The sequence below is a fragment of the Zea mays genome, chromosome 8 (assembly GCF_902167145.1).
Source record: "Zea mays cultivar B73 chromosome 8, Zm-B73-REFERENCE-NAM-5.0, whole genome shotgun sequence".
Lineage (NCBI taxonomy): Eukaryota > Viridiplantae > Streptophyta > Magnoliopsida > Poales > Poaceae > Zea > Zea mays.
The window spans coordinates 3,971,116-3,986,937 of NC_050103.1; the positions used below are offsets into that span (position 1 = coordinate 3,971,116).

General features: G+C 44.3%; 1 protein-coding gene and 1 non-coding gene across 5 annotated transcripts; both read left to right on the forward strand.

The window, feature by feature from the left end:
- The first annotated feature begins 544 nt into the window (after positions 1–544).
- TRNAV-UAC (transfer RNA valine (anticodon UAC)) lies at positions 545–617 on the forward strand. Its single transcript has one exon. It is a non-coding gene; the product is annotated as a tRNA-Val (tRNA).
- A 196-nt stretch (positions 618–813) lies between these two features.
- Positions 814–4,821, forward strand: LOC100286086 (uncharacterized). Of its 4 annotated transcripts, none has more exons than XM_008656904.4 (2): positions 814–2,010; positions 3,747–4,073. In XM_008656904.4, exon 1 carries the CDS (start codon positions 904–906, stop codon positions 2,008–2,010), a length of 1,107 nt encoding a protein of 368 aa, XP_008655126.1. In that variant the 5' UTR covers positions 814–903; the 3' UTR covers positions 3,747–4,073. The 4 variants fall into 4 exon arrangements, with proteins under 4 accessions (XP_008655126.1, NP_001387710.1, NP_001152446.2 ...); NM_001400781.1 differs by lacking the exon at positions 3,747–4,073 and adding an exon at positions 4,130–4,581 and having other exon boundaries at positions 834–2,010; XM_008656905.4 differs by lacking the exon at positions 3,747–4,073 and adding an exon at positions 4,424–4,821 and having other exon boundaries at positions 839–2,010.
- Positions 4,822–15,822: the final 11,001 nt, after the last annotated feature.

Sequence of the window (15,822 nt, forward strand, 5' to 3'; positions counted from 1 at the left end):
CGCCACGCTGGTTCTTTCGTCTTCCTTCAACAGGACGGCACAGCGGTTGTCACCTCCGCACCAGCCGGAGATCAGCGCGCCGAGCGGCCGGGAGCCTAAGGCTATCCGCACTCATACTACTCTAAATTTCTACCCTAAAAAAATATTCTGTCCTAATCAGCACTCTATACCACAATCCTCCGCACTAATATTTACTCTATATTCCAACCCTATACCAACTACCGTATATTATATTATATTTTTTCCCACTCCGCGTGCATGCATGTGGGCCCGTCTCCCCACCTCCGCGTGCATGCATGCATCTGCCTCCGTCGGCTGCTTGCTTGCATGCCTCGTTTAGCGCATGTGCGTCCGAACTCTACATTTGCAGCTCGATCACGCGTAGAGTCTAGCACCCAATGACCCGCTGCAGGTGTTTCTTTACGCTATATGGGATAGAGTCCAGCACCCAGTCCTCCACTGCGGGCAGCCTAATGCCCAAATCCAATTTGCAGGTCCTGTATTCCAAGAAGTTTACCTTGTGCTACCATTTATTAATATCTTAGTTGCTGTGGTGTAGTGGTTATCACGTCAGTCTTACACACTGAAGGTCTCCAGTTCGATCCTGGGCAGCAACATTTTTTTTACTTTCCTCCACAACTCTGCCAGGCCTCCGTCGCACGCGAGGAGAAGCAAGCCTTCGAACCCAGGTTAATCTAAAAAAAGATGCAGATTTTTACAAGGCCCATGAGCCTCTGCAAGTTGCGTGGCCCATTTGCTGTCCTCCGCACTCCGCGGCCAATTCCTCCTTTTTTTTCTTTTCTCTCCGGAAGAAACAAATCCTGTTCGCTCTTCTTGTCGAGACCAGACCACCGTATACTGGAGAGAAAGAATCCTCCCTCGCCTCCCCACCCCGCCCCACCCATGGCCTCCGCCGCCAGCACTGCCGCCGCCGCCGGGGCCCCGCTGCGCCTCCTCTCATCCTCTTCCAACCGTATCTCCAAGCCCTTCCTTCCCCGCCCCCACCGCCTCACCCTCTCCTCCCCCATCTCCTTCCAGCGCCTCACAGCCCGGTCCGCGGCCTCCCCTTCCCCATCCACCGCCACCTCGTCCCCGTCCGGCTCTGTCGACCCGGCGCAACTGCCCCCCGCGCTACGCGACATCGTCGGCCTCTTCCAGTCCGTCCCGGACGCGCGCACCCGGTACAAGCAGCTCCTTGCCTATGCCGCGCGCCTGCCGCCCATGGACCCGGCGCTCAAGACCGACGCCAACCGCGTCCGGGGTTGCGTCTCACAGGTCTGGGTCCACGCCGAGCCCGACGAGGGCGACGCCGGCCGCCGCAGCGTCAGGTTCCACGCCGACTCCGACGCGCAGCTCACCAAGGGCCTCGCCGCGCTGCTCGTGCTAGGGCTCTCTGGCGCGCCCGCCGCGGATGTGGCCAGGGTGCCCGTTGACTTCATCGAGCTGCTCGGGATCAGGCAGAGCCTCTCTCCCTCCAGGAACAGCGGCCTGCTCAACATGCTCAGCCTCATGAAGCGCAAGGCACTTGAGATCGCCGGTGGTGACTCAACGTCAAGTCAGCAATCTGTCCAAGAGGTTACCAGACCGCGTCTAGTGAACGGGAAAGAGCCTGAATTTGCAGCTTTCGAGGTGCAAGAAAAGGAAAAGGAAAGGCCACAGGATGCAGAGAGGCGCGACGAGGATGAACAATTGGGTCAACTTCTACCACTTGATGCAGAAGTGAATGGTGCTGCGGGCGGTGGGAGGAAGGAGAGGATAAGGGAGAGTTTGGAGAGGGCACTTTCTCCGGTAGAGTTGGAGATTGAAGACATATCACACCTCCACAAGGGCCATGCTGGCGTGGCTGGGACCAATGGGGAGACACATTTCAATGTGAGGGTGGTGTCCAAGGAGTTTGAGGGGAAGAGCTTGCTCAAGAGGCACAGGGCTGTCTATGATCTCCTGCAGGAGGAGCTCAAGACCGGGTTGCACGCCCTGTCAATCGATGCAAAGACTCCATCTGAAGTTTAGGTACTAGCTTGCCATGAAATATATATATTCTTCTGTAAGAACATCACTTGCATGCTCTTTTTGTCATATCTACTCCTGTTCCAAGTATATGACGTTTTGACTTTTCTAGACAGATAACTTTTGGTATGCATTTAGATATGCATTATGTCTGGATACATAGAAAAAACAATATATCTAGAAAAGCCAAAGCATTTTATAATTTGTAATAGAGGGAGTATATGATTGCTTCAAGAAGTTACAAAATTTTGATTGGTAGCCAACCTTGTGGTAACCTAAGATGGTTTCATATACATAATTTGGCATTGGTTTCAGTATTCAAACTACAATACAAAAGATTGTTTTGCTGGGCAGCCATTCAGTTTTCAGTATATGTGTTTGAATTTGACTTTTGGCCAACTATATATGAAATGCGGCAACCATCAACAGGTTAGCTGCAAACCAAATATGTATTATATCATGAAAATACACTGAAGAGAAACATGAGTCAAATTCTTTGCGCAGTTAGAGTTAATAGAGAAAATTCAGTTTATAAATGTACAAGCTGGAAAGACTGTAGGTATAGAATTGGCTGTCCGTAATGTAGACTTTGATAGTTCCATACTATGGGACAAGTAGATGAAGTTCACATTTGTATTTGTTTCAAAATATTGAGCTTGCAACATCCAGAATTCCATGTTGCATTACAAGTACCTCCTCAGTCCCTTTGTCCTTCAATATAAGGCCTATTTGAACTAGATACTAGGGAAAAGTCAATCTTTTACAAGTTTTGTCCAACAACTAGTCAAATTATATGCATGCTTAGTATACAAAAATCGCACCAATAGATTAGTATTCGAAGAACTTTTAAGATGGTGCTGATCTGTAACAATTTACAAGACTTATCTCCTGCTAGAGTCTGGCTTACTTTAATGGATAGAGGGAGTACAAACAGAGCACACTGTCCTGCCCCTCCACCAGCCACCACACATGCAACAGCAACACCATCGGCACCAAAATGATTTATTTTTCGTTTAAAAAACACTTGTTCAGTGGGAGGACTGTCCCCATGCACATATTCAGACATATTCAAATAAAATAACTAAATAAGGGTTCAGACAGTGCTAACTCCTTATCAAATGAAAATAAAGGATAGTTCAGCACCAACACCAGCTTCTACAGTATCCCAACTTTTCGGAAATGTTTTGCGCTTCACCATCATGTTTTGTTGCACGAGGATCATTCATAAGAAGTTAAGAGCAGAGAACTTCTCAACTTTGATATTGTTATATCTCTCACAAGATCGTGCATTTGAATTTGAAACATCTTCGCTCTTCCATATGGATTTCTATCTACAATTTGATGAAGTATGCCAACTTAGTTCTATGAGATTCTCTTTTGTGGTTTTTGTCAGATAGGTCTTATGCAGTATCCAGATTTTTTTTGTTTTATTCAGTTGCTTTGAAGCTGTTTAATTACAGGGTGTGGCTTAGTTCTCAGTTATATGCAGTTGGGACTGAATCGTGGTGACCACGATCAATCATGGTGCCAGACTTTGGGGTGGTAATGAGCTCTAAATTTTACATTGGATCGGATTAGAATCAGGCTCTATTTCTATTCATTTTTGAACTAAAATTAGTTAAGAGCTCAAATGAATTTTGAAGAAACATTTGGGTCATGATTCATTACCACCCCTAGCCACACTAGGGATCATGTCGTGTACAACTCTTTTTTGTATTAAAAATGTTCGCATTTCGCAGCACAAAATCGCTGGTGTTCTCCATGTTCGGGCATCAATCGGTCCTATTTCCCAACAATTTTCTCAACAATGTTCGGTCAATCATTAGGTGTTAAACATATCCATGGTAGAGTTGGAACTTTGAATGGTGGCGAGTCCTATTTGATGTATGGGTGGTTGGCATCCAACTTAAACTGTCCATTTTATGCTAGTACGGAAGTGCTATCATACTTGTGTTGCTAAGTTGCTTCATATAATTTAAAAACGAAATAGCGGTAATTGTCTCTTTTCAATTTCATATTTAATGTAATGGCTTCAAAGCATTTGAACATGTTTTGCTCTTTTTTCCTATGCACTTATTGTTTCTCGGATCAAATCTGGTTTGAATGTTTCTTCTTTTATTAGTTCAAATGAGCCTTGCGTGGTGGGTGACTCGATGGTGCCTAGCGTACCTGACGACGAAGAAAGGTCGAATATCCCTCAAAAGAGGAAATCCATGTTTTGCATTGCACTGGATCCATTTATTAAGCGAATTTTGATTTATATATTTGAAAACAAGTGAAAAAATACCCAAAGTAAATAAGTTCGAACATGGTAACCCACATGTTTCTTGTATGCTACAATATTGGCCTCATGGTCCAATCTGGTAGACATCCAAAACTAGTTCAAATGAGCCTGACTGCTTATTGATTCTTACAGAAGGTGAATCATTGGATTCCTCACGTTTGATATTGATGGTGGGTCGCTGGATCCATTATGCCTCACGCTGCAATAGCATTCTAATATTCATTGGCATTAGGGTTTGTTTGGAATCAAGGAATACAAAATGGAATACCAAACACGGGAATAGAAAAAAAAATAACGAAGGAATAAGATGAAGTGGATAGTGAAGAGCTATGGTTTCTAAACAATAGGAATGGATATTTGAAGCTGTTTGCATTGGATGAAAAGAAGTACAGGAACATGAGCAAGCATAGCAAGAAGGAGAGCAAAGATTCTTTCCCTTAGGTTGGAGTGGATGTTCTCTTTCCTATATTTTGTACTACCATGGTTTTCTTTCATTTGGAAGGGAACTCAACATTCTTTCATTCCAAACACAATGAACTAATTCCTTTCCTTTAGAATTTATTCCTTCAAAATCTCTTCGAAAAATCCTTTGATCTATATAGGCCCTTCAGTGATCTGATGCAGTCTTTTTAGGTGGCAATTCACATTGCTTTGCGCGGGGGTGGGGGGTGTCTACTTGTTGCTTTCTGTAGACAAAAACATGTTGCTTAGTCACTGCTCACTTTCTCGCCGGCAATGCTGCTACTCCGTCGATGAGATCAATGCAGCGGTGCAGAGCGCTGGGCCACTTGAAGACCGCCGGTCGCCGCCATCCCCGGTATGCCGCCATGCCTCCTCCGAGTAGCGGTGGTGCGGCGGTGATGCCGAGCGCCACCGCTGCACCGACGGGCGCCGCCTCTTCCTCTGCTAGGGTTAGCCGTGGTGGTGGGCTGGGCCAAGTTAATTATGAGCTGGACCGTTCGAAGACGTCGTGGCATAGAGTGAAAGAGATGGAATCCTTGAGTTTTTTCCCTGTTGGTTGTGGTCGGGCCACTGGAGCGGAGACTAGCCCGAGACCGGACGACGAAGTCTTTGTTTTTGAGAGTTTGTTCGTTGCTGGTCTTCGCCTTCCCTTCCATGACTTTTTGATTGCGGTCCTCGACAAGTTCAAGGTTCAGATTCATCAGCTAACCCCAAACGTAGTGGTGGCTCTGAGCAAGTTTATTTGGGCGACGACCACATTCAGCGGAGACCCATCCACGGAGGTCTTCGCTAAGCACTATTGTTTGCATTGGCAGAAAAGGGCGATGAGCGGGCGGGTCGATCAGTTTGGGAGTTGCACCTTTACCCTGAAGACGGGGAAAACAAAGGAGAAAGTTGCTGAGTTAGCCCCCTGTGCCAAAAATAAATGGGTTGGGTGGATGGAGAAGTGGTTCTATGTGCGTTGCACGGGAGGCGGAGGCTGGCCTCGACCTAGTACGATGTCTCCGTTTGAGTTCGAGGCCTTCCCTCGCTTTACTGTTGATGACAGGGGTCGGAGGGATCATGCCTTCAGAATTGATACACGTACCTGCAGTGGTAGAGACTTGGTGGAAGAGTTTCTAGTGTGCGGCGTGCGACTACTTAGCCGTGGGTGGACAATTGGGGTCGTGGCCCGCATAGACTTAGATGGTTTTGACAGGCAAATTTTTAGTTCGACATTCACTGTTGATTTGGGTGACTGCTCCTATGAGCTTTTTGTCGCGGAGACAGAGATGGAGGCAGAGGACCTTGTTGGTCTGGTGACGGAGGCTAAGCTTGAGAAGGGTGCTGCTCTGCGAGGTGGTTAAGATCGCGTGAACCGTGTTTTTATCTTGATGGGGCTCGAGTATGAGGAGCACAAGGCCAAGCCAAAGAGGGGGAGTAGGACGTCGACTGGGGTCCCTGCCCAGTCGCAAACGTCGACTGAGACTCCGTCGGTCTGCTCGAAGGAGGTGAATGCAGCGGTTGCCTCTGAAGCCTTCGTCGTGAATCTTGCCACAATGAGCAAGCCGCCCCGGTCATTGGACAATGCAGGAGTTCAAGCTGCGGAGGACTTCGTTGAACAAGTCACAAGGGTAAGTTAGGAAAAGATTTGATTCCAATGAGGGTTGGCTTGGGTAGCACGAAATGGTGGGTGGTGAGAGATGTGACCGCGACATTCGGCTGCGAGGATGTGGCGCTGGCTCGCATGGCAAGGGAGTTGCTTATCTTCCCTTACTCGCATAACATCCCTGATGTCATTATTGCAGCAATGGGCCCAAAGGGGAAGGCCCCCGCTCTAGTGTACGGGGTAGTAAACCTGGCCGGTCGGTTGAAGAAAAGAAAGGTGTCGGCGTCCGGAGTGCCCACCCCCACGATGTCCCTAAAGGGGCGAAGACTGTTGCCGACGCTGGTGCAGTCGTGACGACTGCCGGAGGCGCTGCTCCCCTGACCGTAGAGGAGTACGACCTTGATGATGCGGAGATACTTACGAAGTCTCCCCTGATGCACGTCGGCGGTCGGGATGAAGAGAACTACGATGGCGGCGCAGTCGTGAGCAGAGGTGAAAATTGGGATGGATTTGACGCTGGCTGCCAGGCGCCTTATATAGGGCCGAGTCCACGAACCGATAACTATCCATGATCCGATCTGCACGCGAAGGACTCGCGTTCTGTTCAGATCCTTATAGCGATCGATTAGGATTCTAAACTTAACATCCAAGCAACCAAAAATTAAAACGGCAAAAGGAAGCCGCACCCCTGCAAGGCGAGGGGCCGGATTTCGACAGACTATTCACGCGCACGTCGTGCACCCTTCGCCCCGCCCCGACTAGGCTAGGCTAGGCCAGGCGAGCGAGCGCGCACGCGCGTGTGGTTCTCCACACTCTCTCCTCTCATCCATGACTTGGTGAGTGAATGTAGCTTCCATGTTTAAACTAGTTCCACTCCACTTGGACTAGCAATATGGTACTAATTGTCCCACCATTCCCTAGCCATACCCATACATGGGCTTTTGAGATTTTTATAGGATTTAATTGAATTTCTCAATTGGGCCTATCCCATAAATCCAACAATCCCCCACCAGATCTCAAATGCCCATCTGCAGTTTTGCCACTGTTCACTACTTTTTAATATAGTAGCGTTTCAGCAGAGACTGTTAAGTTGAACTTCCGCCTAGAACTCTAAGCTACAGTAACCCACAACTTGGTGAAAGTTCTCTATGCCCGGGAACAGGATCTGGATGTCGCCTAGAGGGGGGGGGTGAATAGACGAATAATAATTATCACTTTATAACTGGAAATTCTTAATCTACTCGAAGGCTGGATCGCAGTGGAATGAAAGACCCTTCGAGTAGGTTGCAGCAGAATAGAAGTTCCTGTCTTAAAATACCCTGCACTTCGAAGACAGCTTGAACCACATATAAATATTGAAGTGCAAGTATAAACAACAAATAAGACAGATAAACAACATACAACATAGAGCAGAGCACACAGACAGGGATTTATTCCGAGGTTCGGCCAAGCCTGAAATGCTTGCCTAGTCCTCATTGGAGTTAGCCACACCTTGTCTTAGAGTCTATTTCAACTCCTTCCTCTGTTTGCTTGGATCTGTCAGTGCGACAGATAGAGCCTTCCACTATGTTGATATCAGTTACAACGATGTCGTGGCTGCTTACAATCTTCTCGATAGCACTCCGGCAGAGTAAGCTCTAGCTCTCAGCAGCACTTCCCCTCTCTCTAAAGGCTTATAACTTCGCCTCTACATAAACTAGAGAGATACACAAGAGAGGGAGAGAAATAATTGATCCAAATGATGTATGGACTTGTTGGCTGCACTTGTATACTTGTTTGAGGCGCCTAGGGGTCCCTTTTATAGCCACAAAGGGCCTAGGAGCCGTTGGAGCTTCATTTGGAAGCGCCCAGCCTTCCCTGGTCGCAGGTGCACCGGACTGTCCGGTGGCACACCGGACAATGAACAGTAACAGATCTGATTGAGTTTCCTTCTCTAGAACAGCTAGACGTTGGTGCACCGGACATGTTACTATTCACTGTCCTGCGCATCGGACAGGTTACTATTCACTGTCCTGTGCACCGGACAGAGTTACTATTCACTGGCCTGTGCACTGGACAGGTTACTATTCACTGACCTGTGCACCGGACAGGTTACTATTCACTGTCCTGTGCACCAGCCAACAACACACTAAGTGCTTTTTCCTCCATTCTTTCTCTGTTTGACTTCAACTTTTGGGAGGATTTTCCTGAGACTTAAACAAACACATTTAGAGTATAATCCAATTGATTTAGTCCTAGAAACTTACATCTTTCTTGTTCTTTTCCTAGCTTTTCTGTTTCTCCTCCAGTAGAGCTCAGAATGGTACTTTCTCTACAGAAAGAGTTAGAGAGCAAACCAAAGCACCAAACTTGTAGTAAGAGGTGTATGCAACATGGTTGAACACTCAAACCTTACATACTTAACCTTTTTCATCGTTTTACCCAATTTGGCATGTTTGAGGTCGATGTTGGACTCTAAACCATTAATTCAACTTGACTTGATCTAGATTGACATATCTGAGCTCCAACTCCCTTGTTCATTTCTCGAGCTTTATCTTGAGCTTATGACTTACACCACATAACTGTAGATGTTACCTCATCGGTTGTAAGTCATGTCCTTATGTAGTGATCCTTGATGCACCATAACTCTTAACTCGATCAACCTTGACTTTGCAAGTCTTCTTCTTCACCCCTGGCTTTGGGTTCCTGGTCTCCTTGACCTTCTCCCGTGCACTCGGTACCTCGAAGCTTTTCTTGCCTCCATCCTTGGCTTGATCGGTTGTCTCTGAGTTATGCACACCGAGTCTCACTTAAGCAGTGTTCATTATCTATAGATAATCCAGTCTTTGGACCATCACACTTGTTCACTTGTGTTGAACCCTGTTAGCTTTGCATTAAGCACCTGTTCAACACTTAGCACACTTGTTAGTCCTTTAATTGGGTTGTCATCCAAACACCAAAACCCACAAGAGAGCTTTCACTTGGATAATGGACTATGCCTTGAATTGTAAGTTTTGTGTGAATGGGTTTCACTTAAAGCCATAACCAGTATCTGGCTACCAGTAGTCCCTTTCTCGGGTAGAGCATATACGTCGTACTCCAAGGTCTCTTCATGAGTTTACTAGAGATCACCCAGATCTCATAGACTGCGACGTTAGACAGTCTAACTCATACAGGTGTGTTCTTTCAAGAATGTTCTGCAGGACAACATCTTCGCTAATAAAAGCCAACAAAACACATTAAGGCACAAAGTCAACCTGCCTTAGAGCATTTGAGAGTATTGCATCTTTACTTAGAGAGGGTTAAAGGTTACTCTCCTTAGTTCACCAATGACTTGTTCTTCCCAGGACTTAATTCACGGGATCTCCGATCACATAGACTGGGTTTCCACCATGGCAACTTATATGGGTCTCATGCCCATATCTCTCGATGCGATTTCTATCACATTACATGGTAGTCCCTTTGTAAAAGGATCTGCCAGATTTTTATCTATTGAAATATAAGTCACACTTATAACTCCGGAGTTTCTCAACTTTCTGATAGACTTCAATCGTCTTTTGACATGTCTTGATGACTTCCCATTATCCTTAGAACTTGTCACTTTAGCAATCACTGTCTGATTGTCACAGTTCATAAGGATAGCTGGTATTGGTTTCTCAACCACCGGCAAGTCCATCAAGAGTTCACGCAACCATTCTGCCTCAACGATTGCTGTGTCAAGTGCAGCTAGCTCGGCTTCCATGGTTGATCTCGTCAAGATGGTCTGCTTGCATGACCTCCATGATATCGCACCTCCACCAATAGTAAAGACATAACCACTGGTGGCATAAAGCTTGTCTGCATCAGATATCCAGTTCGAATCACTATATCCTTCAAGTGCTGTATACTGACCAGAATAGTGAATTCCATAGCTCATTGTACCTTGCAGGTAGCGCATAACCCGCTCAAGTGCATGCCAATGATCAGTCCCGGGGTTTGACATGAACCTACTCAATTTGCTCACGGGAAACGAAATATCGAGCCTTGTTACACCAGTAAGATACATGAGTGAACCGATGATCTGAGAATATCTTAATTGGTCTAAACCAATTCTCTTGTTCTTTCTCAGTGCCACACTGGGATCATAAGGTGTTGGAGAAGGTTTGCAATCAGAGAAGCCAAATCGCTTCAAAACCTTTTCAACATAGTGAGATTGCGAGAGTAATCCCACCATCTGCCTTAATCAGCTTGATGTTTAGAATCACATCAGCTTCTCCCAGATCTTTCATATCAAAACTCTTTGATTGAAAAGACTTGACTTCATTGATCAGATCAATGTTTGTGCCAAATATCAATATATCATCAACATATAAGCACAATATAACTTCTTCGCCCCCACCACAGCGATAATATACACACCTGTCTGCCTCATTAATGGCAAAGCCTGCAGACGTTAGAGTCGTGTCAAACTTCTCATGCCACTGCTTTGGTGCTTGCTTCAGACCATACAAAGATTTCAATAACTTGCACACCTTGCTTTCTTGACCTTTTACTACAAATCCATCAGGTTGTTCCATATAGATTTCCTCGTCCAGCTCTCCATTAAGAAAAGTTGTCTTTACATCCATCTGATGGACAAGAAGACCATACGAGACAGCCAAGGAAAGTAGTACTCGAATAGTAGTCATTCTAGCAATAGGTGAGTAAGTATCAAAGAAGTCTTCTCCTTCTTTTTGAGTATAGCCTTTAGCCACAAGCCTAGCCTTGTACTTCTCAATTGTACTATCAGGCTTGAGCTTCTTTTTAAACACCCACTTACAACCCACAGGTTTACAACCATAGGGTCGATCAGTGACTTCCCACGTACCATTTGAAAGAATGGAGTCCATCTCATTATGAACTGCTTCTTTACAATCATGTGCATCTTGAGATGCAAATGCTTCCGCAATGGTAGTAGGAGTATCGTCCACAAGGTACACAATGAAATCATCACCAAAGGATTTTTCAATCCTTTGTCTCTTGCTCTATTTAGGAGCATCATTGTCATCCTCCTCTAGGACAATTTCATGTGGCTGTCCAGAACTCTCAACAGGTGTACTATGTTCAGGAGTTATCTCAGAAGAGTATCTAGAATTGCTATGAATGTCTTTAATTGGAAATATGTGTTCAAAGAAAGTAGCATCACGTGATTCCATAATAGTATCAACATACACATCAGGAACTTCAGATTTAACTACTAAAAATCTATACGCTATGCTACACGAAGCATATCCAAGAAAGACACGATCCACTGTCCTTGGTCCAAGTTTGCGCTTTTTATTAATTGGTACATTGACTTTCGCCATGCACCCCCAAGTGCGCAAGTATGAAAGTGATGGTTTTCTCCCAACCCACTTCTCATAAGGGGTTTTATCTTTTTTGCCCATAGGAATTCTATTCAGAACATGACATGAAGTCAGGACTGCTTCCCCCACCATGCCTTAGATAAACCACAAGTGTCTAACATAGCATTCACCAGGTCAGTCAACGTACGGTTTTTCCATTCAGCAATCCCGTTTGATTCGGGTGAATATGGAGGCGTCCTCTCATGAATAATGCCATGTTCTGCACAGAAATCATCAAAGACTTTGGGAAAGAATTCGCCACCACGATCTGATCTAAGACATTTGATCTTTCTCTCTAGTTGGTTTTCAACTTCAGCCTTATAGATTTTAAAGTAGTCTAAAGCCCCATCTTTAGTTTTTAGCAAGTATACGTAACAAAATCTAGACGCATCATCAATCAATATCATGAAGTATCTCTTGCCACCTTTTGTCAACACACCATTCATCTCACAAAGATCAGAATGTATGAGTTCTAGAGGTGCCAGGTGTCTCTCCTCAGCAGCCTTGTGAGACTTTCGAGGTTGCTTCGACTGCACACAACTATGGCACTTAGAACCTTTGACTATGGTGATATTCGAAATTAAACTCATGGTGGAAAGCCGAGACATATAGCCAAAATTAATATGACACAAACGAGAATGTCAAATACTCGCAAGATTATCAACATTAGCGCAAATATGGTTCACAGACTTATTATTGAAATATAACAGAGAAAAATAGAACAAGCCTCCGCAATCATAGTCTTTACCAATAAATTGTCCAGACTTAGACAGCTAATTTATTGGACTCCAAAACTATCTTGAATCCATCTCTACATAGAAGGGTTCCACTAACGAGATTCTTGTGTATAGAAGGAACATGCTGCACATTCCTCGTCATTTGTAGAAATAAGAATATATTTACAAGATGTAAGATCAAGCCACATATTTATTTTATAACGAAGGTATAGATACTATTAAAGTTTGTATTACATCGATACATTCAGTTTGCTTGAAGACAATGACGCGGGAACAATTACAATCCAGCATGAACAGTACGTGGATACTGTTCATCTATTTATAGGCAATCGTACAGCTTCGTGCATTATTACATTCATGCCCTCAACAATTACATATAGGGCTTACAAATGTCATAGGGACGACATTGTCATTTATATTCAATAACTTGAACATCACCTTCTCCCTACATTGTCTTCCTGCTTCGTGATGACGAAGCTTGCTTCGTGATGCCTCCCTTAAATTATGTCGAAGCTTTCCTAGTAACGAAGTTCCTATAATACTTAGTTTTATGCTAAAAACAAATAGTTAGCCGTGTTTTTTAGACCTTCGGAAGATCAAGGCCCCCAACATCATCTATGTACGACCATGTGATCGGAAGATTAGAATAGCAATGCGCCTATGTGACACAATACATTCTACCAACACCAAACTAGCTAGTGAGAAGCATTGATAGAGGGGAAGAAGAACGAGACAAAAGCAACATCTGGTGCTTCATTTTGTGTACAAGTTGTAGTTAAATGGTCCATAAAATATAAGAATAATGCTATACCCCGCTTGGCTCACAATAGTATTTTGATTTTCTCCAATATTTCATAACTCTCACCCTTATTCTAACTAAGACAAACACAAAACAAATATTACTCTATCTCTCGTAACATTTTGGGTGAATGAATATCCTAATCCTAGGGCTAGGACTATATATAGTAGATATGCTACTTCATTGATTTATCATGACCATATGTGCTCCAAAACCTTCTTGCATTAAGCATCACACTTTTGTAACAAAAAGGGACTAATGGGACTATGTGTTCTAGTCTGATTGAGGAATGTGATTGCGTGCCCTACAAAGACTTTAAGCTTACTAGTGAAAGCACACATGCGACACACGTGTGGTAAAATAATATTATACATCGTATAGATATTGTTCATGGACCCTGTTACTTATCTGTCATGGTTTTTGGATTAAGCTTGCTAAAAAATTAAGGAAAACAAAAACTGGAAAAAGGAGATTTACCGCTAAATTAAATTCACATTACTAAATGCATGTGCATAGAGAAATGGATATTGATGCACCCCTATAAATCACAAGATTAGTCATAAACCAGGTCAGACAAAGAAATATCCTTCCAAGAGTAGATAAATGAACTTGTTCTCATAATGTGAATTAGCATGTGCATCAAATAAATCACGTACATTATATTTTGTCAAACCAGACTCCTAGACAACAAAAACACTGTAAAAATGCAACTACATTTTTTCCATTTTCCCTAATTAATTAGTGAGAATACAAACTATATATATGATCTGACAAGTGTCTTTAATTATGATATTACAAAATGGGGTTTTGAAAGGGAAATAGGGCCAAACCTTTTCCTAAATGATTTTGGTGGTTAAATTGCCCAACACAAATAATTGGACTAACTAGTTTGCTCTAGATTATACATTCTACAGGTGCCAAAGGTTCAACACAAACCAATAAAAAGAACAAGTTAGGGTTCAAAATAAAGGAGCAAAAAGAAAACCAAAGTGTTCCCTGGTCTGGCGCACCGGACTGTCCGGTGTACCACCGGACTGTGTCCGGTGCACCAGGGTGAATCAACTCAAACTCCTCAGCTTCAGGTTTCCCAGGCGCAGCTCCTCTATAATTCACCAGACTGTCCGGTGCACCAGCGGAGCAACGACTATCTGCGCGCAACGGTCGACTCTAACGGATGAACAGTGCAGCACAGTAACGCGGCAGAAGTGAGAGCAGCAGGTCAGAGGGGCACCGGACTGTCCGGTGTGACACCGGACTGTCCGGTGCCACATGAGGATAAAGCCTCCAACGGTCGACCAGCTCCAAGCCCTAACGACAGGGTGACGTGGTGGCGCACCGGACACAGTAACACGACAGAAGTGAGACCAGCTCCAGCTCCATCGCCAACAGCCTTCTCCAACGGCTACAATTTGGTTGGTGGCTATAAATACCACCCCAACCGGCCACTTCAAGGGATGGGAGCCCAAGCAACATTCCAAGTCATATAGTTGACATATCCAAGCCCTCCTAACCACCTCTATTCATTGATCCATCTTATACGCAAGATTTAGACCACTACAACCAACATAAGTGCCACAAAAGAGATAGCAAGCAAAAGAAAGCTTCTCGTGTGAGTTTAGCAATAGTGCCTTATGAGAATCATTGAGAGAAAGTGTGCGCTACATCTTGTCATCATTCGCTCATGGAGTTTTGACTCCCATTGAACTTCCTCCAAAGTTTTGGAGGCTTGCTAGCAAGAGACACCTAAGAGTGTGGTGATCCTTGCGGGGTCTTAAGTGATCCTTGAGAAGAAGAAGAGCTCGCCGGTCTTGGTGATCGGTGGAGAGAGGGAAAGGGTTGAAAGAGACCCGTCCTTAGTGGACTCCTCAACGGGGACTAGGCCTTCGAGGGCCGAACCTCGGTAAAACAAATCACCCGTGTCTCTTGTGTTTATTGCTTGTGATTTGTTTGTTCTCTCCCTTTCTAAGTTCTCTTGCGCTACTCTTTGCTAATATTACTTTGTGTTGCTTCAAGTTAAATTCACATTTAGAGAAGCAACTCCTTGCAAGAAAGAACTTGTGTTACTCCTCTTCTTATCTAAGCCCTCTTGCATTATTCTCCACTAACATTTCTAGTAGTAGTACTATTGATTAAATTCCGCACTCTTTGAAAACAATACTTGTTGCAAGCAAAGGACTTAGTTTTCATACTCCGATAATTGTGCATCTTGTTCTAACCACTAATCAAGGGATCTAGTTGGGGTGTAAAGTTATAATTTTTAGGTTTCGCCTATCCACCCCCCTCTAGGCGACTTTCAATTAGTATCAGAGCTAGGCACTTCATATTGAGTCTAACAACTCGAAGTGATGGCTCAAAGAAGATCCCAAAAGAACAAGAAGACCAAGGAGAACAAGGAGGTAACTCTTGAGATATTACTTTTCGATTGTTCTAATTATGATTCATGGTCTACTAGGGTACTAAATGCTTTTAGAACCGTAGATCCACGATTAGAACAAATCTTATACAAGAGTATTATACCCTCTAGTTATGATAAGAAAATACTTCCAAAGAAGATCAAGGATGTATACGCTTAAACTATCTAGCTTTTGACATCCTAGTTAATT